This window comes from Hirundo rustica, chromosome 2 (genome assembly GCF_015227805.2).
Source record: "Hirundo rustica isolate bHirRus1 chromosome 2, bHirRus1.pri.v3, whole genome shotgun sequence".
Taxonomy (NCBI): Eukaryota; Metazoa; Chordata; class Aves; order Passeriformes; family Hirundinidae; genus Hirundo; species Hirundo rustica.
In genome coordinates, this window is record NC_053451.1 from 104,922,572 (window position 1) to 104,947,367 (window position 24,796).

Genomic DNA, 24,796 nt, shown 5'->3' on the forward strand with positions numbered 1-24,796 from the left:
TCACTGAGTGAGCAAATTCCACACTGTCAGAAACTTGTTAAGGGAAAAATCTGAGCTTTGTGGCATTTCTTAGATTGAAATTAATTTTTAATGATCCTAAACATTATCTTAAAATGGCGTGATTATCTAAACAGAGCTAATTATTTTGGCTTTTGTGACATGTACTGTGTTATAAATGTACATTATTCCTACTAAAAAAATCTGTTCCAGATCTGTTTCACAATTATTGTGGGCATTTACGTGCACTGTAGAATATATCTGTGTATTAAAAGAGGGAATATACCCAGCATGAGAGGTGCAACAACACATCTTGAGCTGAAGGCTTTGTATGGGTGGACTGGAGCTTAGCTAGAGGCAAAACTGAAGTTCTGTCTCAAATGCTGCTGTCAAGACAGCATGCGCACAAAGTGTGTTTCCAAGCTGTTACGATTCAGAGGAGGGAACTGCTTGGGTTGTGTCTCTGAGTGAAGCTAACGGAGTGACACTGTAGAACAGCTGCATTGCCCCGCACTTACGGCAATGGGAGATTGCAGAAATGGGAGTTTCAGAGATGGGGGAGTTGTTCAGACAGTCCATAACAGCACCCTTGGTTGTATAGAGGCCATTTTCCTGCCTACAGAGAAGTCTATGGCCTGTCAAAAATATTATGTATATCCCAGTGGGGAACAAATAACATTTGAATATCCTAGCTTTGAAGCCATGACTATCCTTGAGAAATATGTCATGTATAAAAGATGAGAATAAGAAGTGTAGGCCATTGTTGGACTTGTTTTGAGACTGTTTGAAGTTGAATTGCGTATTTCAGAATGCACCTTTAGCTCATACAGCCACTGCTGAACATGGAGAGAGATCAATCTAGGCTGGATAAATCCTCCAGTCAGGTGCCCAAAGTTTTAGAAAAGGGGCATGGATGCGAGATCTCCTGGGAATTTTAAACAAGCTCTTCCTTGATCTCTCAGCCGAATTCGTAAAGATTTTTGTTACTGACACTACTCTTTTTTGGTATTTCAATTATCCATCTGACAAAATATGAATGGTAATACTTTAATAACTTGGTGAATAGTAGAAGTTTTCAAAGCATATTGATAACTTCTAATGAAAAATACAAATATGAGATAATGAGAGTGTATATGGGATGGACTGTTATCTATTCTGTTACCATTTATGTGCTCTACTAATGAGGGGAGATAACATTCACTTTGATCTACAAAAGAAAAAAAACAGTTAATCTCTGGATAGAACTTTGATGCAACTATTAATATAACAGTTCTTGCCACTTCTAAGGAAAATGAAAGCTGCCTTTTGGGGAAAAGAAAACCAACTGAAAAAGATGTACTAGGTGATGGACTTGTTATAAATAACCCCTTGAAGATGGTTATCATGGGGAAATTATATATTAAATGGTCGCAATCATACAGATTCTCCTGTGTAATTGGGATTTATCAATTTGGCCATCACTCATTAAATTTAAGGTGAAATTTCCACCATTCGGGTAAAATGTTTGTAGAGCTGTTTCTGTGAGTGCTTTGTGGTAGATCATATGTGTTTACAAGTCTGATAAAAATATGTGTGATTTAACAGGACTCTTGCCAATTACCTGGTGTGGAGGATGGTTTATTCAAGGTTATTTAACCTCAGCAGACGTTTTCAGTATCGGTGGCTGGAATTTTCTCGGGTAAGTTATGCTTTCATAGAATTTACAAGGGTGCTAGTGTTGACTCTGTTGGTTTCCTCTATAGCTAAGTATGTTTCAGCTTATACCTTTGCAAAACACAAAATGTTTTCCATGCTGGATAAATATCTTGAATAAACTGTTTCTTTTTTTTGAAGACACCCTCTAAAACAATTGACATACGTATTTTTGTGTATAACACTAAGACATTTGCATGATGCTAATATGACATTAAGACAAAAAAGTCTTTTAGGTGATGTTCAAGAGGTTTTGACACCTCCCCTCTAAAAACCTTAGTCTTCTTTTGCAGAAACTAATTTTGTTATGAGGGCTGTGACATTCAGGCCAAACCCTTTTGACCAAAATCTAAACTTTTTTGAAAACTACTGTTTGCCCTCGTGTGAATATAGCTCTAATAAAACAGAAGTCTAGGATTTCACTTTTTTAAAGCTTGCTCAAAGCTCTCCCATGCTCTAATGCCAACATTACATGAGCTCTAGCACAAGGATACCCAGTCATTTCCACAGAGAAGATAATCAGGTGCTTTCCAGCTTGGGATTGCAGAAGAACCAGAAAACTGCCACAGGCTGTGAAAGCAGAACTAATTATCTGTTCAGTAATATGGGCATTTATGTAAAACACATTTGATTAAGTGAACCCTGAATAGAAAGCGACCTTGGTAATTGTGTGGGCAGTGTGAGGGCTCCTTAAGTAAACCAAGGATGATACTGAAACTGAATGGTATTTCATCTTGTGTCTAAGCCACTTTGGATGGTGAACTTTGTTTGGCACTATGAAAATTGGCTGACAACAGGAGGCTGGCATGGTGCAGGAGGTGTGGGTGTTCTGTTCTCCCTGGTGAGGCATGCAGGTGACTAATTAAAGAACCTGTACTGTTTTTCCTTGAGTAATACTGGAATACTTCTGCGTGGATCACATACCTAAAAATAAACTCCAGTAGCTTGATGGAAAACTACACAGGAAAGGCAGCCTCTTGTACTTCTTAGATCATATTCAAAATAGTCTTGTTAAAGATGCTATTTTCTTCATGTTAAATATGAGAAAATGGCTGTCAGAACCACAGTGACAAGTTTGTAGGTGTCCCCTCCTGGGACATTTCTTGCTAGTCAGGTAAAATAGATTGATGCTGGCTATCAGCCAGTCTGTAGCATAATACTGAGTTACATTGAGTTATATAATGGCCAGAAAAAAATCCTGAAAGGAAACATTAAGCTTTGGATGCTGTGCATTTTAATATGATAACTGGCTGCTGTCACATCGCTGGGATATAGAAGCCTAGGGAGAAATCTAATTTAAAGTGATTCAGTGCTTTTTAGTAGTCTCATCAAGGCTGTCATAGAATTATGGAATGGGTCAGATTGGAAGGGACCACAGTGGGGCCATCTGGTCCAGCCTCCCTCCCTGTTCAAGCAGGGCCATCCCAGAGCACATGGCACAGGATTGTGCCCAGGTGGTTCTTGAACATCTCCAGTGAAGGAGATTCCACAGCCTCTCTGGACAATCTGTGCCAGTGCTTGGTCACTGCACAGGGAAGAAATTCTTCCTCATGTGCAGCTGGAACTTCCTGTGCATCAGTTTCTGTCTCTGGTCCTATTGCTCAGCATCACAGAAAAGAGCCTCCGAAAGGCTCCATCCTCTTGGCATCTTCCCTACTTTTAAACAGTGATGGGCTTTCCTCTCAGTTTTCTTTTCTCAGGGCTGAACAGGCTCAACTCCCTCAGTCTCTCTTTGTAAGAGAGATGCTCCAGTCCCTTAATCATATTTGTTGTGCTCCACTGGATGCACTCCAGGATCTCCAGGTGTCTCTTGTCCTGGGGCAAGGCACAGCACTCCAGATACACTCATCTCACCTGGGCTGAGCAGAGGGGCAGGATCACCTCCCTGCCCTGCTGGCAACGCTCTCCCTAGTGCACCCCAGGATCCCACTGGCCCTCTCGGCCCCAGGGCACTGCTGGCTCATGGACAGCTCATTGTGCACCAGGAGCCCCAGGCCCTTCTCTGCAGAGCTGCCCCAGCCGGTCGGCCCCAGCCCGTGCTGGTGCCTGGCCTTGTCCTTCCCCGCTGCAGGACCCTGCATTTGCCTGGGCTGGATCTCAGGCCGTTCCTCTGCCCGTCCCTGCAGCCTGTCAAGGCCCCTCTGAAGGGTGCACAGCTCTCGGGGGTATCGGCCACGCTCCCAGCTCTGAGCATCAGTGACCTCACTGAGGAGGCCTCTGCCCCTTCCTGCAACTCACTGATGGGTCAGTTAATGCTGGCCGTGTAAATGGCTGTGAAAGCTTACAGCGCAGTAAAAGCAGTGAATCGGCAGCTCACTCCTGTTATCTGCCCCTGGGACCTGGAGATGAGAGTTAGTTGAGTGAAGTAAACAGCGGTAGCTAATAGTTAATAGCTAAAGTTAATTGGAGTAATCAACTCAGTGGAACAGACTTCACAGGTCAATAGAAAGGACATGAGGAATGGAGTCCAAGGCATTGCATTAGTCTGTTGTTGAATGGATCTGTCTAGTCAGAGGATGGAGAACTAGAGGCACTTTAGGATCATAAAAAGGACCCACCGAGCCCTTGCCAGGTAAGTGAATAAAACTTTGAATTACTGCTAAAAAGATATGACCATGAGATAAATCAGTGACCCTCAGAGGAAAGGATGTATTTTATTTTATTGTTTCATTAATTCAGTCAGCCTCAACTATCACAAGCAGACTGGGTTTTTTTTCACCCGGTTCTCATTTTTTATTGGTGGCTTTTATACCTTGTATGTAGAAATCTTGGCACCAGGGCTTTAAAATCTTTGCAAGGAGAAGGAAAAATACATGATGAGACTTCAAAAAAGACTTCAGGTTTAGAAATAGGACAAACCTGCTGACTCTAGAGAAAGTGCTTTGAGTACCACATCAGCAACCATCAGCAGCTCCTCTGCAGTGGCACTTTGAGACCTTGTAAATGTGCAGTGGCACCTGGGGAAGAGGTTGGTTAATTGTGTCGTGAAGCTCTGAATTGACTGGGAGGGCTTGAAACCTGCTATTTATAGCCACTGTTACTACCTGAAGTACTGTGTTTTAGAGTGGTGCATTAATATTAGGAGGACCATTTGAGGGAGTTCCTGTTGGCTGTTGCAACATAAATATCAATAAACCAGCTGTGAGATATAATCTATTCCTCTCAGCTCTATTTTTATTGGTCTCACAGCTTGTGCTGCCTTTATGTCCCCCTTACAGTCAAGCCTCCCTCAAAATAATGATAATTATTATGTTGTAATAATAGTATGTCACAGTCTAAAACCCAGCTCTGTCTCCTGACTATTTCTATGGCTGATGTATACTCGCAGCTTTTGGAATGAATTTCAAGCTCTAATGAGTAATGCCATAACTCCCCTTCTTCCCCTGCATCAGGAAAAACTCCATTGCGGGTTTACTCTCACCACAGAGAGAAATTTCCTTCTCTTTTGTTCTTGTTGTTCTTTTGTTGTTCTTTTGTGTTTTGTTGTATTATGTATAAAGGTTGAAGAACTTGGAAAAGGAGTTGATTGTCAAATTTGGCTCTGTTTAGAAAAAAATATCACCTTATTATGTATTGGTTTGACTAATAAGATTTTCTTTTAGAAGCAATGTACCCTTTGCCATCGAAAATCTATTACTGCATATACAGTATTAATGAAAAGCATTTGGAAATGCAATTCACCGGTGTATTTAAGTGTGAGTCATTGATTATGCTTAATTACAGACAATATGATAGGGAAAATCAATCTTTGAACTACCAAAATATCTCACCTTCAATAGCTGAGGGTTAAGCTGCTCTGGAATTTTCCAATGAAATCTTATCCTATTGGAAAAAGACAAATCCAAACCCTTCTGTTTTGTTGGACATTAATCTTGTGCTCAAAGGAGGAGAATAATGGGGAAAAAAAGGGCTCAGAAAAATTGCAAAATTGGTGCTTAAGAGGCTTATATAATCTGGGAGAGACCAAAATCCCTATCCCACCTGCTCTGGTCTGAGGCTGACTATATTCTGCCTTTACAGGGCTGTCAGGTGCTAACTGCTGGACTGGGATTGTGTTTATTTTCTATGGAAAAGCTTAAACAGTTCCTTAAGTGGAAAGGGAGCACTTTGAACCTTGAAAATTACAAAATTTTCATAAATCAGCACTGCTTATAGCTCACATGGACCCATCTTCTATCTTGTTGTGTGCAGGATTTATTTACACAAGCTACATCTTGATGAGCAATGTAATGTTAGCTAGGTAAGCACCCACAGTAATAACATTCTTCCTGTGAGAAACAGGAACCAAGGCAGAATAAGCTCTTGAGTTCTATTTTGCCTTATTCCTTGTTGTGTTGACCATTCTTGACTGTTTCTTTTGAAGCTCATTTATGGTAACATCATCAGAGTCTGAAAGTATGTATTTAATAGCATTCCTTTAGTAAAATATGCACGTTGTCCTACTAATATCTTTCTACTGCAACATAGAGTGATTTTTTTTTTTTTATTTTTTGGGACAAGACAAACTTATTCAGTGTTCTTGATAATTCAAACCTCTTTAAGCACTAATTCTCTAAGCCTAGTCTAAGTCATTGCTACCATTGTCCTGTTCTTAAGTTTAAAATCTTACAGGTTTTATGTGGTGTTCAAAATATTTGTCATCACATTGGATGAGAATAGAAATAACTGTAGAGTATCATTGTTTCATTTTGGTGGCTTTTTGACAAATATGCTTTGGCCTGTACCACACGTGGGTTCTTAAACAGTATGCCCCTGTCAACAGGTGATCCATGGGACTACAACTTTGCTGCCTCAGTGGGATAAATGTGTGGACCTTGTAGAAAATGCCCTTCCCTATGTTGTGGGTAAGATGTTTGTGAAAGCCCATTTTCAAGAAGACAAGAAAGAGATGGTAAGTCCTCTGCAGTCTCTGTCTGGAAATTTTCAATTAGTGGTTTCATCCTCACAAATTGCTGATGTGAGAATCAAGTTTAAAAAGAGATAAGATTTTAAAAATTTTTTTGTTTGAATTTAAAACCCCCAAAACACAAGGAGAAAGTTTAATTAGTTTGAAGAAGTGTTACCTTTCTGCGCCCCTGGGCACTGCCCCTTCTTTCCATCTGCAGTCCCTCAGACAAATAAGCAGCCAATTCAAAAACAGCAGCAAATTTATGTAAATAGTGAAAGCCAGGCTGTGCAGGAATAGAGTGAGGGGTATTGATGAGTAGTGGTTCAGTATAGCTAATATAATTTATTGTAGTAAACTTTTTACTGGCTAGTCAAAAAACTGGTTGAGATTCCTCTGCTTTAGGACTCCACTTTGAAAGCTGTGACTACTACACCTGTAATCTGAGCAAGAAGCATGTGACTGATGTCTGGCTCAAATTAAGGGAAACTGAGAGCCACATAGTGAGAGTTTATATTCGTGATTCAAATCTTTACTGCTGAACAGTGGAAGGAAATATTCTTCCATACATTTGTGTCTAGAGAGATGTTCATCCTCATTCTAAAATTTCAACAATAGCTATGTTATCACTTCTCTCAATAACATATTCAAATAATTAATTGCCCTTCACAATAATGTATGACGTATTTTCACTTCATGTTTTTCTTATGAGATTTTCCAGTATCTGCTTTTACAGCCATTGATTTTCCAGCAGTAATCAGTTTTAAATTGACTCCTTTAGTCATTGAACTTAGCTCTCCATGCAGTAGAGGCACAACCATTTAGGAAATGACATGAGATAACACCCTGTGCTGGGACCAACATCTCTGTGAAAGCCCTGCACTGAAAATATACTTTCCTCTAGCCACCCCCTCGGCTCTCACTGGCTCAGTTGTTCAGGGGTTTTAGAGAAATATATTTCATAGAGATAAAATAAAGATTTCAAAAGAGTGGCTCTCACCTCCAGCTTCTGTCCAAGCTTTATTCTCGATGTGATGTTCCAGGAGCCCGAGAAGAGAGAGCGTGAACAGGAAGAGAAAGGGGTATATCTATTTTTGGGCCAAGGAAAGATATTGGCCCTGAGCCAATAGGGTCAGGAGGAGGTATGATAGGGAAGAAGGGTTAAACTACATAGCACAGGCTTCAGGGGGATTCTGAGGGGAAAAACCATTCCTCAGAGGAGCACAACACTGCACTGCCCTGGCTCAGTAGCCTGAGTTTGCCTGATTGACTTTATCTACTTGGACTACTTTCTCAGAGAAGGAAATCATAAAAAACATTTTAGAAAGCACACACTTATTTGACTTGCCTAAATCTTTGTCATCTGTTTCCCTCTCAGGTTCTACTTTTTTTTTTTTTTTTTTTCATATTTGCCTTCATCTGGAGTTTCCTCTCTGAGATCCAGCTTTTCAATCCCCCTTTTTTGAGCCAGTTTGTAATGTGCTATTTGGCCATTTTGTCACAAAAATATGCCAGGCATATGCAGCGTGTTATCCTGCACGGATAAGTGGGAAGAGTAGGAGTAAAAGAAATGTACACTTTATGGAGGGGATGGACACATTTTCATATCTGCATATGTGAAGAAAAATTATGAGAAGCAGATAGAACAGAGACTGGTTTCTCTTGAAATGTGAGTTAATGAGAATATTTCTTAGTGCGCACATTCCTTTTAGACCAAAGCTTTGGAAAATTATCAAGTCTGAATTCACAGTAGCACCCATAGTGAGAAATGCATATAAAATTCATAGTGTAGGTCACAACATTCAGTCTTAAAATGAACAACCCATGAAGCTAAAATTACATACAAGTGAAATTAATTGGATTTTATTTAGAAGTGTGCTTTTCAAATTAATAATTTGTGGTGTTATCATTTTCATTTCACTGGTTTTCAGCTCTATTTCTCTCGCTTACTTTTAAGCAGTAAGAAAGCATGTGAGTAAAGCACTCTTATTTGTAATTTTTTTTTTTTTTTTTCCTTTTTTTTTTTTTTTCTTCTTTTTTTTTTTTCTTTTCTGGCTTACAGCATATATCTGTCTATGATAAGCAAATCCTGAGTTACAGATATTATGGATTCTTCCCCCCCGCCATGTTTTGTGATTGATGTTTCGTACCTTAGATACTTCTCCTTTTTTTTTTTTTTTATCAAGAAAGACATTATTTGTGTCTAAATATAGCACTGCTTCTAACTCAGAGTGCCTGCAGTGTTTTTTACAGATACGCCTGAGCAGTTTCAGTAATAACTTTGATAGCAGGAATAGGTTTCTGCCTCTGCCCCCTGCAGCTGCAGCTGCTGCATAAAGCCTAAGTATACACCAGGGCCCAGCTGCAGAGCTTGAGTTTGAACTTGTAACCTCCAAATACAGGGAGTTCACCTCATTAGTGAACCAAGTTAATTGAGTCAGTGCTCTGTCATCAATATCTTTAAGTTAACCTATTTCCTGGGATGCAGTTTACTGTGAATGCTCACTCTTTAGTCATATTTAATGCTAGACCTGCTCTGGTTGACCCATATTGCCTCTAAAAATAAGAAAATGTTTTTTGAAAAAGGTAGGAAAAAATTAATAATCCAAGGAACTTTGCTACCTTTTTTTTCTGACTGCACCACAAATAAAGGACAGTTCCAGATTAAAATATTCATCTGATACATTAATGACAATTTAGCTGAAAGTAATGTTACTTTTGAGGTTTTAGTTCCTGCTTTTAATGACATTTCAGATCTACTAGATTTACTGAATAAGATTATACGAACTTCTGCTGCTTGACATTTTCATTATTTTTAAATGTAACATAACTGATAACACAAAGATCCAATAAGTCTTCATCTAATGGGTATTTGTCATGTTTGGTGCTGTCTTAACTCTGGTTTGTGCTAAAGGACTCAGGCAATGGCTGGATCCCCCTCACCGCCTCACTCTCACAGCATTCTCCACGTCTATCTGTCATGGAGTTCATCTCATGATGTAAATAGAGGCAGCTGCTTGCATACACTTTTCTGGCTTGCCAGACAGATCCATAGGGATGAGGGTTCTTTAGACTCATAAAATGCCTATCTTAGCCATTACATTTCTGTCATTTCAAGGTTATCTTACTGTGTATACTCACTGAACAGTCCTATTATTGTTATTTTTTACTTGCTTGAGATGTGGTCTTGGCTTTGCAGAGGTGTCTGAAGAAACAGCCCAGACGAAATGGTTGTGGGCTTTCCTTTCCCGGTTTGGCACAGATCCAAGCTGTCACTGGTGGTCCAGGACCACAGAAGCAGTTAAGGCTGCTCAGTGGTGTGAGCCAGGGCCTCCCTCCCTGCAGTAAGTAAAGGGTAGCAATGCTTCACAAATGCAGGTAAATACAGGCTAAATATTTGGATACTGCTTTGTATTTGGATCACGATGCTGTCAGCCAAATTCAGCTCTTAGCCAGTATTAATAAGGCATGTCTCAGTCTCACATAAACTGAACCAGGCCACAGGCATTCTCTCTGCAGGAAAGGGATTATTTGTGCAAATGCCTTTCAGCTGGCTCCTTCTGCATGGGCCAGTGCTCTAGAACCTAAGGGCCAGAAATCTCCCCAAAGGACTGCCAATCTCTTGGTGTTTTCCATGATTTCAAGATTGATATTCTTACAAATATGACATGAAATGATCAGTGATGCACAGGGTGTGTGATACGAGAAGGGAAAGAAGACGGAAAAAATCTTACCTTCAGAAGAAGTGTCTTAGTACTGGAGGAAGCAGAAATTAGCCTTCAAGAAAGGACAGCAGATACCCCCTGATCTGCAAACATTTGTGATCTAACCAAGCCTATCACTCCTACATACACCAAAACTTTCCTTACAAAGATTCAGCCATGATATATTTTACTGGGGAGGGATTTACTAAATATTTTGCAGATGGAGGAATTGACTGAAGGAATTCGCTGGGCTTTTATCGACATGTTAGAAAAGGAAAACGACTGGATGGACTCTGAAACAAAAAGAAAAGCTCATGAGAAGGTAATAAATATATGTGTTGAATAAGTAAGATTCAGTTATGATAAAGATTTGACTTGAGTGATAACAGTATGTCATGGACAGTACTTGCAGTTCCAGTTACTTACTGATCATTTTGTTTGAGAAGGGACACATTTGTTTTATTGGATGCCGAGCCATCTGAGCACCTGCTTCTCTGCAGAAGTTATTTTTGTTACCTTGTTCTTCTTCCCTTGTGTCCACCTTTCGCTATCTGTCTCTGCCTGATGTAGACTGTGAGCTTATTTCAGATTTCTCTTTTCTTGACAAAGTCTTCACCTTGACTGGGATCCTAGGGACGCACCAATCTACAGAGAGAAAACAGTGTCTAAAGCACCTTTGACAGCTGGGGATATTTTCTGTGAAGGTGGAGGATGCAGCCTAGAAGGGAATATGAGAATAAGCCAGGTTTCATAGTTTTTCCAGTGTTGTGGTGGGAGGCCTAAGCTGAGAGCTGCCTTTGGAGGGTGTAATGGTGATCCCAGGTGAATATGCATTTCCTAACAGAATAATGCCAGTTATGAAGTGTTATAATCAAGGATGGCATTGCTGGTCTTGATTGCTTTCAGATAAAGCCACAATAAAATGCAGGAGACAAACCTGAAGGCAGAAGGGTGGACTCAAAACCTCCTTTTCATTCTATTCCCACATTTACAGCATGTGATGAGTGGAAAGGAAGATTGTCCAGATGCAGAGCTCTGCCCCCAGAGCAGAAATTGGAGGGGACATATAGAAAGAGAACTGGAGGGCGTTGTGTAGGTCTGTGTCCTTATTTGTTGAGGTAATGGGATATCAGTGAATTAGTAAGCACCCTCTTTGAATAAACTGACAGGCAAGTGCAGCTGAACTGTTCCTGCTCTCTGTGCTTGAATAAAAATAGCAGTATCTTGATTTAAAAGCAAACATGGACTTCAAAGTTTTTTAGTAATTCTAATGAAAAGGCTGTTGAGCCATTTTATCATTGGAATGATTTAAATTCCTTATGCAGTCCATTTACATTTTATACAGCAGTGCTCTTCACATATGTGCAAACGAAATAGAGCTGCATAAATGCACCAATAAACTCTATAGCAAGAGAACAATAGTAAAATGACATTTATTTCCTGCTAACCTAGTGGTAAATGGGCTGCAGTTGTTACTTCTTACTGGCTGTTCTGCTTTTTTTTTGTTTGTTACTAGAAATTCCATTAGAAATATAATGATCTGTAATTTAGATATTTGTTAAAATTGATACAAAGTAAGAGCAGGAAGATTTTCTAATGATTTCCTTAATAAAGATACTTCTATATAACAACCTGCTTAGTGATTTTGTTCAAAATTTGCCACCTGCCTTTCAGCAGGGAAACAATACAAACATCGCCAAAAATTAACTCCTAAAAAAAGCTCTCCCTTTCCCATTTTAAGGAGGGTTTTCATCAGAAGGTAGGCTAGATCTTTGGTAGATAGAATTGGCTGTTTCTCTCTTCTGACACATTTTGGAAGCACACAGCACCCTGCTCCCAATTTAGACATGTCACTGAACGTTCTGAAGTTTGTGGGGTGAGTCTGGGCTGAACAATGCATGTCAAACTAAATTACATAAGCACAACAAAAATAATACTACAAGCCATAGTACTATCGAATAGCCAACAGTTTAAAATCATTCTCACTGAACTGAAAAAAACGTTTCATAGTTTGCTGACATAGGAACCAGGTCAAACTTGTAAGACATGGGTGTTATGTAATGCCTTAGATACTGCAGTAACTATTATGTGGTACGAGTTACATCTACAAGTTTAAGTTCAGATTCACAGAAATAGCTACTTGGCTGGAAGGAAAGAGCCTAGAGAGACATTTGGTAGATTTTTCGGATGTGGAGTGTGTGCATGTTTATTAAGTATTACTTATTGTTAATGATAGATCTTCTCTTTGCTCTGGAACTCTTGGATGAGTGTGTTTTTAATTCAAGAAGTAGATTCATTACATGTAGGGTCAGATAATTCACAGGGGAAATCTAAGTTTCATAATACAACAGAACCTTCAAACTCTGTTACACTGTTCTAATTAAATCTCAAGAGCTTAGCACTTTCTGCTGTTACTTTTTCAATACTTTTGGCTTTAATAAAGCAGCACAGACAAGTACGAATTTTATGAGGGAGATTGGTTGGTTAAAAAAAACCCAGTATTACTTTATTGTAGAGACTTGTAAAAGCTGCATTTCTTTGTCAATAAATGTCATCCACATGCTGGACTCTGTATCCAGGATGGAGAAGCACCAGGTATCAAATATATATCGGGAGAGAGCGCAAGGCAGCAGCTAGGGACTTGGGGGCTCTCTGCTTCGGGGAAAAGCAGGCTGAAGGGCCACCTCTACATCTTCCTGAAGTGGGGAGGTGGAGAGGGGGGTGCTGATCTCATCTCCCTGGGGTCCAGTGACAGCATGTGTGGGAACAGTTCAAAGCTGCTTCATCAGCAGAGGTTGGACTGGACATTGGGAAGCTTTTCTTTACCAGGTGGGTGGTAAAACATTGGAACAGGTTTTCTGGAGAGGTAATCAATGGCCCAAGCCTGTGTTTAAGAGGCATTTGGACAATGCCCTTAAACAACATGCTTTAACTTTTGGTCACCCTGAGGTGGTCAGGCTGCTGGACAAGATGTTCTTCCTTCCAGCTGAAATGTTCTAATTCTATTCTATCAATTAAGCAAAGAAAGGAAGCTATTAGTTAGATAAAGGATGTTTTAGTCTTTTATGTTTCCACCAGTAGCTGTTGCATAGTTCCCTGTAGTAGTGCAGATTGGACCTTCTGCCCTAAGTTCCATGGCAGAACTGTATCCTGCATGTAAATGAGTGATTCAGATATTTTGCTCATCCTCTGTATTTTTAATCTCATTGCATTCTTGAAATGTTCAGATGCTCTGAAAAGAAATTAACTGCAGAAACATTATGGTGGGTTTCTTTACTGTGCCTGCTTCTTGTGATCTATTTAATTTGCCTTTAGTTTTTCTTTAACTCCAGGCATATTTGGGTCATTAACATTTTTTTTTTACTCATTTCCATAAGGAAGAAGAGGGTCAGTGTGGGATCTGGGTGTCTGGACAATGAGCATGGAGAGCCTTGTGGTGGTTGTACCTTTAGATGACAACATTGTAATGTAAAGGACGTGGCAGGTTTAAAATAGAATTAATTGCAAATCCTCTCTGTGATTCAGGTTCTCACTGTTTTGTGTTTTCAGCTTCCTGATTTCTGACTGACACCCACCTTTCTTTTGTGTTTGGCTGAGGCCAAATTTGTATACCTTGCTGTCAGCCTGATGCTTTGCAATCAAAGGAACCATCGACCTCCAGAGGACTCACAAAAGACCCTCTGGTAGTTACTATTCTTGAATTTTGCTTTAGGCAGCTTGTCAGATCTATCTAATCACTCAGTCTGTGACTCTTTGTGTCTGTCCTGTTGTTTTATGTTACTCAGAGGGGACACTACTAATTTGATGCTAAAAGGATCGAATCTACTACTCCATGTGACACAGGGAACAATTGTCTTATAGCCTTGATATCTGAGAAAAATCTCTTTAGCCCTCATATAGTTTGGGTTAAGGTTTGTCGTTCCTTTTGTAACAAAACAGTGTAAGGAGATAACATCTAATAAGTTACCTCTCTCCTCCCTTCATTCCTTTCTTTCTGTGATCGAACGATGAATTTAAACCAGACCATCTGAAAGCCAATCTTACCGAAGGTTTCTAACAGGGTTAGGTGACTCTGCCTTCACGTGCAGTTCTCACCTGGCTCTCTGGATGGAGCTCACGCTGCTTCCAAAGGAGCTCTGAGTCCCAGAGCTCAGCTCCGTGCTGTGCTGCTGTTTTCTCTCCTGTCCTTGCTCCTCTGCTCTAGTCAAGCCCTTCTTTATTGTACCGTATTTCTCTATCATCTCAAATTTGCTTCAAGTATGTCTGTTAATCCCCCGGAATTTTCAATGGAATGAACAAACAAACAAACACCCCAGGCAGGTTTCTGTTCGTGCCCTTTTAGTCTCCCTTTTGTAAGGGTCATTACGTTTTGCCCTCATTTGCGGAACAGAGAAATTACTCAATTGGGTGCAGCTCCCAGGTGTGTGTGGCAACACTCTTCAGATGCATGTTCTGTGAGTTCCCCATGGCCATGTCACAGCCTCTGAGCAGGGCTGCAGGGGTAGGGAGAGAAGCGAGACCCTTTTGTTTCCCTTGCAATGAGTGTGCAGAATGCAGCCAGCTATGGTGGCTAAATGGTATTGACAGCTGTGTTTCGGCATGGTGAACCCCAAGGGAGAGGGGGAACCCACAAATGGAACTCCACTGATGTAACTTGTGTGATGAGGGCTCACTTCTTTAAAATGGTAATTTGTTGCTTCTGCTCTTCAAAAGATAATTCAATGGAAGATCATCACTGACATGTTACATTATTCCCACTCCTGGGTAGGAACCATTATTTCATTAATCACTATTTTTCCTTTCTAAAATGCCCCTTGTTCTTGAGTTTAACTGGAGGCTTGAAAAAAGACGTTTTTCTTAAATTCTGCTAGTCTCTTGTAAAATACCCTGTTAGGCTATGGCACTACACTTCTTATTTGGAAGTTAGGTTTTTTGCTTTGCAGTACTATTTTTAAGGCATGGATGATAAGCCAAAAAACCAGCTTGTTTATCCTCTAGTAAGATTTTTCTGCAACATTATTAACCTCCTTAAGACATGGAGCACAAGTCCCAAGGTCACTGTGCAACCATTTGGCCCTGATCTTGCCTGCTGCTTTGCTTTATTTCTGAGGAAGTTGTGTATGCAACATTTGTTTTCTCCACATCTCTGAGTCTGAAGACTGAGTCAAAAGGAGCACAGGAAAATATCAGGACCGTGTCTAGCTATAGGTGGCTCTCTCAGGCAGTGTTTGGTACCTTTGTTTAGCCTACAGGGCTTGTTCTGCTGCTTCAGAGAACTACAGCAAATCTCCCTAGACAACACAGTGTAATTTGGGCCAATAGCCCTTAGGAAATCAAGAGAATCAAGAGCCATCTGTACCTGATTTCACAAAGTACAGGTACTTTAAAAGGAGGTAGGTGTCCGTGGGTTATCCCACTGAAGCCATTTGTTTCCCAGCCAGAACTTGCTGGCCCTATCCAGTCAATTATCTGAGCTGCAACCTCTTTTCTCAGTTCTCTGTGGTCTCTCTCTCTCTCTTCACATTTGGGTGATTTCACCATGAGCATGACAGATATTCTAGTCAGAGCAGAGTCCAGTGTCTGCTTCGGACAGTGGCCAAACAGTAGCAGATGTTTAGAGATTAATGTAAGGACAGGGAGAGCATAAAGGGACACATTCCCACTGTCCTTTCCTGGCCTCTGACAAACTGCAGCTCACTTGCCTCCTGAGCCAGAAGTGGTGTCTTTGTATTTATTCATATTTCCCTGCTGTGGGTTTGTATAATGACTTCTTGAACTCACAACAATTTTCATCATCCACAACTTCCCAAAGAAATGAGTCCCACTGCCTCACTGTGCTCCGTGGGTAAAAAGAATGTCTTTTTGTTTGAATGAAAAATGTCACCTTCTCCTATGTTATGGCAGTGCAGAAACCAGAGAATCATCATTGCCTGTTCTCTTTTTGTGCTCACTTTGCTTCTGTAAAGTCTTGGCACAGCAATACATACTGGGGGAATGGAGCCTCCTGCTTTTCTTCACATTGCCTGTCTAGGGCATGCACTAGATAGAGTTATGAAAAATAACATTTCATTGAGATCTGAGGCAAACCCAGGCAAAAAGGCCAGGCACCACTGCTTCAGGAGCTAAAATTAATCTTGCTTAATGCCGAGCTAGTTTTGCACAAAGATGACAAATCATCCAGTCTTGAAAGTGGTCAGTGGGTGCTCTGCAAAAATAAAATGTCTTTTGAACCTTGTGGGGTCTGTGGACCCATCCTGTGAAAATTAATTCAAAAATACGACAGAGGAAAGAGTCCTGAGACTCAGTGCCTCTGATTTCAATGGCTGTTTCTAGAATGAAAGCCAGCACAAGGCTGATAGAACAACACTTGGTAAAAGAGATGGATGGAGTTTCAAGACTAAAGCCTGCAAGACACCTTTTACATGTTCCTTTAAGATGATTTTATATCTTTGCTTCAAAATGTCAGAGAACTTCACAAAGTGTAAGACTGCTTCAGAGCACTCATAGAAACTGCTAGACATACTTCAGAAGAGCAGGAGGAATTTCCAAAGGCTCTAATTGCAGTTAGACACTTCATTCCTATTCAAAAGCCTATAGGAGTGACTGCTGACTTCCTAATTTACTGGTTTCACTGGGAAGTTTGATTCAGATATTCATGAAACAACCTTGCCATTTCTAAATTGGACAGTGTAATTTTGTTGAGTACCAATTAAACCTTAGCCAGCTTCTACTTCATGGAAGTGAGCATTCTGAAATTAGGGTGGTCTCTGGATGCAAAAAATTCGAGGGCCTTGTTGTATGGCAGTAGCTGCATTGCAAGGCGCAATGAGCAAATCTCCTCATAAGGCAGAAATGTGTGGAAGTTTGGAAAAGGCAGTCACATTTTAACTCTTTTTCAACATGTGTGCAATTCCTTCGTGCGTTAAATATATCACTAGGGGTTTATCTTCCTGGTTTAACTAATCTTTCACAGAATCACAGAATGGCTGAGGTTGGGAGGGACCACAATGGGGTCATCTGGTCCAATCTCCCTGCTCAAAGAGGGTCATCCCAGAGCACACGGCACAGGATTGTGCCCAGATGGTTCTTGAACATCTTCAGTGAGGGAGACTCCCCACACTCTCTGGGAAATCTGTTCCAATCTATGTTTGGTCACTTCTACAGTAAAACAGTTCTTCCTCTTGTTCAGGTGGAACTTCCTGTGCATCAGAGGCAGTTTCTACCTCTTGTTCTATTCTCGATGTCACCGAGACACACAAAGCAGTCACACACAGGCAAGAGATTTTCGCAGAGGTCCTTCCGATCCCAGCTCACAGCTGCAAGAGCCGAGAGAAGAAGAGGAGACCCCTTTGTTTATTTTTTTTACTTTTTATACATTTTTGGGTCTAGCAGAAGATTGGCTTTTTGGGGTTTCCACCCCTCAGCCTCAGTGGCCAGACCAATTGTCAGTTACAATTGTTTTCAGGTTAGAAATATGCAAACAAAGGACAGAGAATGAAAAACAAAGGATTTGTTTATATTACATCTGTGGGAAAGGTAGAAAACTGCTCTAATATTCTACAGTAACTAAAAGATCTGACTCCATTTATGAAAATCAAAAGGCTAATAAAGAAACTCAGGAAAACCAGGGTAACAGCTCGACATCATTTAGAAGAGCCTCCAAAAGGCTCCATCCTCTGACACTCTCCCTTCAGGTACTTATAGGCATTGATGAGATTCCTTCTCATCTCTTTTTGAGACTGAATAGCCCAGTCCTTCTTCTACCATGTACATGGACATATGAAAATAAGGGAACAACTCAATAGGAATCTGGGAGGAGAGTAGGTGCTGCTCAGAAATCATGTAAGGGATTTGAAAAGTTTGCACTGCTTACCTAGTCTGGAACTTGGTTGGGATTTTTAGGCTGCCACTCCTGTACCATTCCTGAGATAGCTGTTTGGAAAGTACCAATTTTTACAGTAACATTTTTTCACCTGGGAGAAACAGAGAATGGTACTTTCCTTCTACAGTACAAGTGTTCCATGCTTTTCTCTGGATAAAAAATAGGTCTTCACTTTCTATCAGATTAACATCCCCTTTTCTTTTTTATTCATTTTACATCAAATATTTATTTCTCATCACAGACTTTAGTTTTTGAGCTCTAACAATCTATCACACCCTGAATTTAATTTAACCTTCACAGGAAGACTGGGCTTTCCTGATCAGTAACCACAGGAGACGTTCTTCTCCATTGGCCAGAGCTGAAACTAATAGCCATGGCATGTTTGCTTATCTCTTATCTCTGGGGTTAGATTGCTGCTGTCAGCTTCTCCCTTGTTATCTGGCTGCTGCTACTGCTCCCTCAGTTGTGCAGGGATGTCAGTTCCATTAATAACCTGAGCACCATGTAAACAGATAGTGGAAAACAGGTGAAGGGAGAGAAAATTGTGTTTAACCCTGATCTCACAGCTGTCATTTTTCAGACTCTGCCATGACTACGTAAGGCCAGAATGGGTGAGTGACATCAAACACTGGTGACAAATCTCATGTTTGAAATAGGAAGGAGACAGATGGACAGACACCTGCAGAGGCTCAGGGACCACGGTGAATCTGAAGGTTTTATGGCAGAAACAGAACATGAAAGCATTATTATGCCAAATGACAGAGTAATTCTTCCAAAGAGCAAGAGATCCTCCACCACCCCTTGAAGTCTTGGACAGTTTCAGCTTTAACTTTCCCTATCTTTGTTGTTTTAACAAGTAAACCTGTCCCCTGTAGAGATACAGTTACAAAGACAATGTAATCCCTCATTTCAGCAGCAGCAGATATGGAGGTGCAGGAGAGCCATTCTCTATGTGGAGGAATCTACAAGGGCATGCTCAGGTACCTGCTCGGCACTCCCTCGCTCTTTGCAATCAAAGTGCATTTCCTGGCTGTGGTGATCTCCACGTGCTGTAAATGCCCACTGAGAGGAGAGCTGCCTGCTCTGGAGTGGGTGAGGAACTCGGCAGGGCAGGGCCATGGCTCCACCAAGGACCCCAGCCTTGGCACTGAGCTGTCCACAGCCAGGAGCGCGAACCAGCAGCGCTTCAGTTTGCTCAGGTATTGTACCAGCCACTGGGGTCTGCAGCAAAATCCTGAGATCTTAAATGGCTTCAGGTACTGGTATTGCTGGAGTTAACTAGTAAAGGGCCTTTACCACAAGGAGCTCATCAGACTCAGGAATTTCTTGATTTAGTGGCCTTTTAGAGGCCAGGATGCTGTGACTAAGAATAAAGGCTTCCTGAGGTGCCCTCATTTGGGAGGGAGCTGTGAAGTGTCTTGTGCTCAGTTTTCTGCATATGGGATGAGCTTAATCCATATAGATGGATCCATATAGATCTTATACCTAGATATAGTTTAAATAAAAATAAAAATATTTAAAGGTTTGGAATAGGGAGGAATTTGATCTTGAGTAGAGAATAGAGTATTTTCTGAATATATTTTTTCTATATTCTGCAGCCTATGTTTTTGATTATGTATGCATCTGTTTTCCCCCCATATGTTACAAGGCATGGACAGCTAGTGACATGCTTACTGGCACAGTGCTGGTCAGGGTCCCTGTTCAAGCGAAAGGAATTCCTCCACAGAGATAAAACATGCAAGTCATGAGTAATACTTGTGTTTAAGCTCTCAGTCACCATTTCAGTTTGAGTAGTGTCCAAAGGAGTCTCTGCCATGTCTGGTTTCAGTTGTATCAAGACTGCGCCTGAAGCTCACTTGTGAAATGAGAAATGAAAAGGGAATTTTTCACATGCAATTTTTAATGTTAAAAAAAAAAAAAAAAAGCTCAGCAACCTTTGCTTAACCTTGAAAATGTTAAATGAATGTAAACTGATGCAAGCAGAAGCTTAGGTCAGAAGTCCCTTTCTGGAATAGGTTATTCAGTTTTGCATAAACCTGAAAAAGAAACACTGTAGTAAATCATATCCCATACAGTTATGATGGGGAGAGAACTTCCTCACTCTTTCCTGATCTCTGAGCCTGCTTCTCTCTATGTCCAATGCTAAAGATCTCAACACACAAAGGTTTTTTGGGTCCCTGGGGACTTCTATTTTGCTGGCACAGTGGGCTTTCTTAAGCCTGCTGCTTGTCAAGAGCTAAAAAAAAAAAAACAGTAGGAATGATTTTTGGATCAAGGTCGGTGTGTTTCTAGCAAGAGGAGGCATGAACATGGGAGTATGGATCAACTCATGAGGTGTTCTGGGGGTAAGCAGTGAAATGGGTCCAGGAAGGAGTTTTTATAGAATACGGAATATAATAATTTCTGCAACTCACCAATGTGACAGACCAGCCAAAGGTGGTGCTTTTTTTTTTTTTTTTTTTTCCTATTGCAAATCCTTTAGGATCCTGGTGCAAAATTTTATCGTTAAAGATATCTAAGGTAATTTCAAAACACAAAGAGTATTTTGAGTTGGGGGAGTGTGTTTGGTTGTGTGGTTTTCATAGATAACTGTATTGGAAAACGTGCAGTGTTGCCTGAAAATAGAGGCAGGAGGAGTGTGGTTTTTTACAGTGCTAGGTAAGAGTCCAAGCCTAGCTTGACATGAGTCCTATCAAAGGCCCCTTACAGCACATACCATGGGCCATGTATCTATATCTATCTCATGATACTAATGATAGTCTGTGTCTTCAGACCAAAACACATTAGTTTCTGGCTTGTTTGAAGTGCAGCTGGAGGAGCTCCCAACTCTCCACACACCCTGGTGCAGTCATGCCCCAAGTGATCCACAGCTGTGCAGAGGGGAATCCAGTGCAGAAACCCCCGTGCTGGAGCTGACCTGGCACTGCTGGTGTGGCGCCGTAGCTGAGTCATGTTGCATATGTGGGCATCATCCTTTCTTCTGGTCCATGGGCATCGTTCCATCTCCACTGAGAATGCAAAGACCCTTAAAACTCACCCAGGTGCTTTGGACACGAATAGCTAGCAGCTAAGGACTTCTTAGCAGTTAAGGACATCCTGTGCCAGGAACTCAACTGTGCTGGTCTGCAGTATAAGTGCACTTATATTTTCAAAGATGAAAATATTTTCTGTGTGCCACAAAGAAAGGTTTAGCAGATCTGACATTCTGTTTGTGAAAGACGGAATCTCACATATAATATCGTGTGTATAACATAATGGAATCACGCTAGTTGTCATACAGAGGTAGCAAATGGAAAATGGAATTAATATAAAACGGACAAAGATTTTTTTTTCTTAGCAAAATGAAAGCAAAGATGGCAGCAGAATGAGTTTCTGGTGGAAGGAGAAAATATGAATAAGTCTATTGATTGTAGTGCTGCATTGAACTGAAGGGTTGTTCTTATGAAAAATCACAGTTAATTAGTATGTTTATATAAGCAAGACTGAAAGAAAGATGCTAATTTCACATTTTCTCTGACTTAGTCCAGTTTTATTACTTAAAAAAACAAAAACAAAACCAAAAACAAAACAAAACAAAAAAACCTCCAAAAAACACCACCATGTGGGATTAATTTAAAGTGAAAAGTTAATTCCAGTGAAACTTTCATCACAGTGCTTGAACCAAGGAGTGAATCTTTGTATTCCAGAGAGCCAGAAAGGATTTAGGACAGGAAAGAGTGGCACTGATATACATTGTTGCTTTTTCTGACTCTCTTGTTCATGGTAGTCCTACTAAACTTTTAGATGCTTTAAACTTTATTGTGAGTAATAATAATATTGTCTTGCTGAATAGTAGCTATTAAGAGTGAACATATAATCTCAATGAACACCTGTCTTAGAAATTGCTGTGTCTCTTTTCCTCTCTGTTTCCTAGAATTATAAGGTATGGTATGGTATTTTTACATGTACTAAATAGCATTGTCTTGTCAGTAAATTTTCTCTGAGTGAGTCTTTGGTTTCAAAAGATCATTCAGAGGAGGAGCTAACTACTGTCCCACATAACCCTTCTCGTCTTTGTCACATCATGTGTCCCCAGTACTTGGCTTGGAAAAGTTCCAGAACTTGTTTGGTCTCTCTATGTAGTGAGTGAGTGATTCAGCTCAGTGATCTGGGGAAAAGCTTGGTTAAATTTCTGCTGTGTTATTGATGTGTTAAGTGGTCCCACAGAAGGATTGTGTCGAGGAGCTGAGGCAGCCTTTGGAGGCTGTGGGTGCAGGCAGCATGAGAACAACTATGGACAGAGCTGAGAGGAGCGGGGATGAAGAACAAGGACTAGGACATTTTTTTTTCATTTGGCAGCACACAGTTGTTAAATGGACTCAGCTACTTTTGAAACCATAATGTGTATTTAACTGAAAGCAATTTTCTGTGTACATGGGTGTCATTATTCACATAAGTCACTTGATTATTTATTTTACTTTTTCTTTAACCTTGGCCTCAAGCTATTACAAAGATGGAATGATAGCTGTATTTTCTATCTCCATTATTTTAGCAATTATTTTAGAGCATTCAAAAGAATGATTGTAATACAGAGGGGATGGTTATGGTGCAGTGTGAAGTGGTGGAATGTGAATTATTATTAAATGAAACACCAGTTCTTGAAAAGTTTACACAGCTTCTATTATTGTGACATGCAACAAAAAGAGGATAGTTAAGCCAAGTCTTAAAAATAAATAATCATAATCTGTATTCTTGAGTATGGATTAGACAGTTCACTGCAGATCAAATTCTGTTAAAAATTGTCATTTCAGGCCAAGTGTTCATGTTTGAGTTCCCGCTTCACTTTCCATTGTAGTTTACAATGTTAAAATCCCTGATATTTAATTTTTCCACAAAGGAAATGCTGTGCATCTTTAGGGTGAGCTCAATCTATCTCTCACTCAAGTCAGTAGTGACTCCCTACTGACATCTGTAGGATTGGGCTTTAGCCCTGTGATGGAACCTTCCTGTGTTTTGCCAAGATCCATCACTCTATTTTTTCCGTATGTGAACCCTAGATAGATGCAGTCAAATTTATGCAGCAGTTTTAACAGATGGCTCTTGAATCATCTGTTCTCAATGAAAAATGAAAAGACTGGGCACATATATAAAGGCTGAATTAATCTTTGTAATTAAATGGAACATTACTTTGCCATGAATTATTTTAGCTTTCACAATGTATTTCATGCTAATTTTTCAGTGAAGTGTAATTGTATTAATTTTTTATATATTTAGAAGCTTTAAAATTATCTTCACAAAGTTATTGAGTCAAGTTAATATACAGAAGATCTCTGTCAGACTCATAAAACTTTGTTGTGAGATAAATGTTTTGTTTTGTTTTCTCTTCAGAGCAAGTAAAACACATCTGTACTTAGTGCTGTATAAAATATCCGAGTCATACTCTGAGAGGCAAAAAGGCTTTCAGAATGGTCACAGGTTTGATTGTCAAGTGAGAATTTGAATAGGCTGGAAGCTGGGCTGCTTTGGAGCACTGAAACACGTGTGCATTCCCACACTGGCAGGTTGTTAAGCAGGGAGTGAAAGCTAGTTTATTATTTTGTCTGTGTAGTAAAGTGACTTGCAATGCTCTCACTGTGACAGAATGACACTGATGGCAAAATCCTGGCAGTGTTCAAGTCAGTGGGGAAACTTCCACGCACAAGGAGCTGTGGAAGTAGTCCCACCCTGGCTCCTATGCCTCAGAGCCTGCTCCCTCTGGCTGCTGGGATAGAAAAGAGTCATCATGACTTCCCCAAAGCACCCTGTGAGAGCCTCTTGCTTGTGATGGTAGGAGAGAGCTCTGCAGCGATGAGTTTCCTTAATTTACCCAACAGCCCAATGCAGGCTGAGTGCTTAATGATGCTTGGGGGAAGTACCCCATTGCCTCTTTCCTGCCTGTACACATGGCTGTTTAATATGCAAATTAGAAAAAGGAGTTAAATGAGCCTTTAAACCATAAAAAAGTTGTGCAGGGTGGATTTATGGAGGTTTCATGTGCAACTGCCACATGGCTGGTTCCTGTACATTTGTCACATTTCATTTGACTCCCTCTGCTTGCCTCCTGGAAGGCTGGTCTCTCATATATACTCTTAATCCTATCAAGGGGAAAATAATGACATCATTATCAAAGAGTAAGCAAACTGTAGAAGAGTTTTCCACTTCCTTGTGCTGTATAAATAAGGAGTCTCCCAACTGCTGTTAAATATTACACAAGTGAACAGAAAAATAGGCACAGAAACAGGACTTCCAGCACACAAATTTAGAAACCTGCTTTCAATATGGTACTTTCTAACTTATCAGTTGTGTAAATAAATTGAACCAAGTGCTGGGCTCGACTGAAGAGGTTTGCACCTGATGCAAAGCTTCTAGGAGTGATCCCAGTCAGAGGGATTCCCAAGGACTTCAGAAGGCTTCTTATGCTCTCTCATGAGTTTTGCTTTGGAAGTAGGAAACAGTTTCCCTAACCAGGAGCCAAGCATACTTCACTGTCAGCATCAGCTTTGTCTGCCTTATTTGCTCATATCTCTAAACCACACATATTGTGGTAATGCCTTTTAAGTAACAAATGCAATAATATACCATATCTATCTATCGCTCTATCTCACAAAATACATACAG

General features: G+C 40.4%; 1 protein-coding gene across 1 annotated transcript in view; it reads left to right on the forward strand.

Annotated features, from left to right (window-relative positions):
* The window catches only part of PHEX (phosphate regulating endopeptidase X-linked), a 103,458-nt gene that overhangs the window by 34,703 nt on the left and 43,959 nt on the right, over nucleotides 1-24,796 (forward strand). The window contains exons 10-12 of the mRNA XM_040057033.2: nucleotides 1,582-1,675; nucleotides 6,452-6,580; nucleotides 10,499-10,600. Coding sequence (XP_039912967.1) covers nucleotides 1,582-1,675; nucleotides 6,452-6,580; nucleotides 10,499-10,600 — 325 coding nt within the window. The remainder of the gene's footprint in view (nucleotides 1-1,581; nucleotides 1,676-6,451; nucleotides 6,581-10,498; nucleotides 10,601-24,796) is intronic.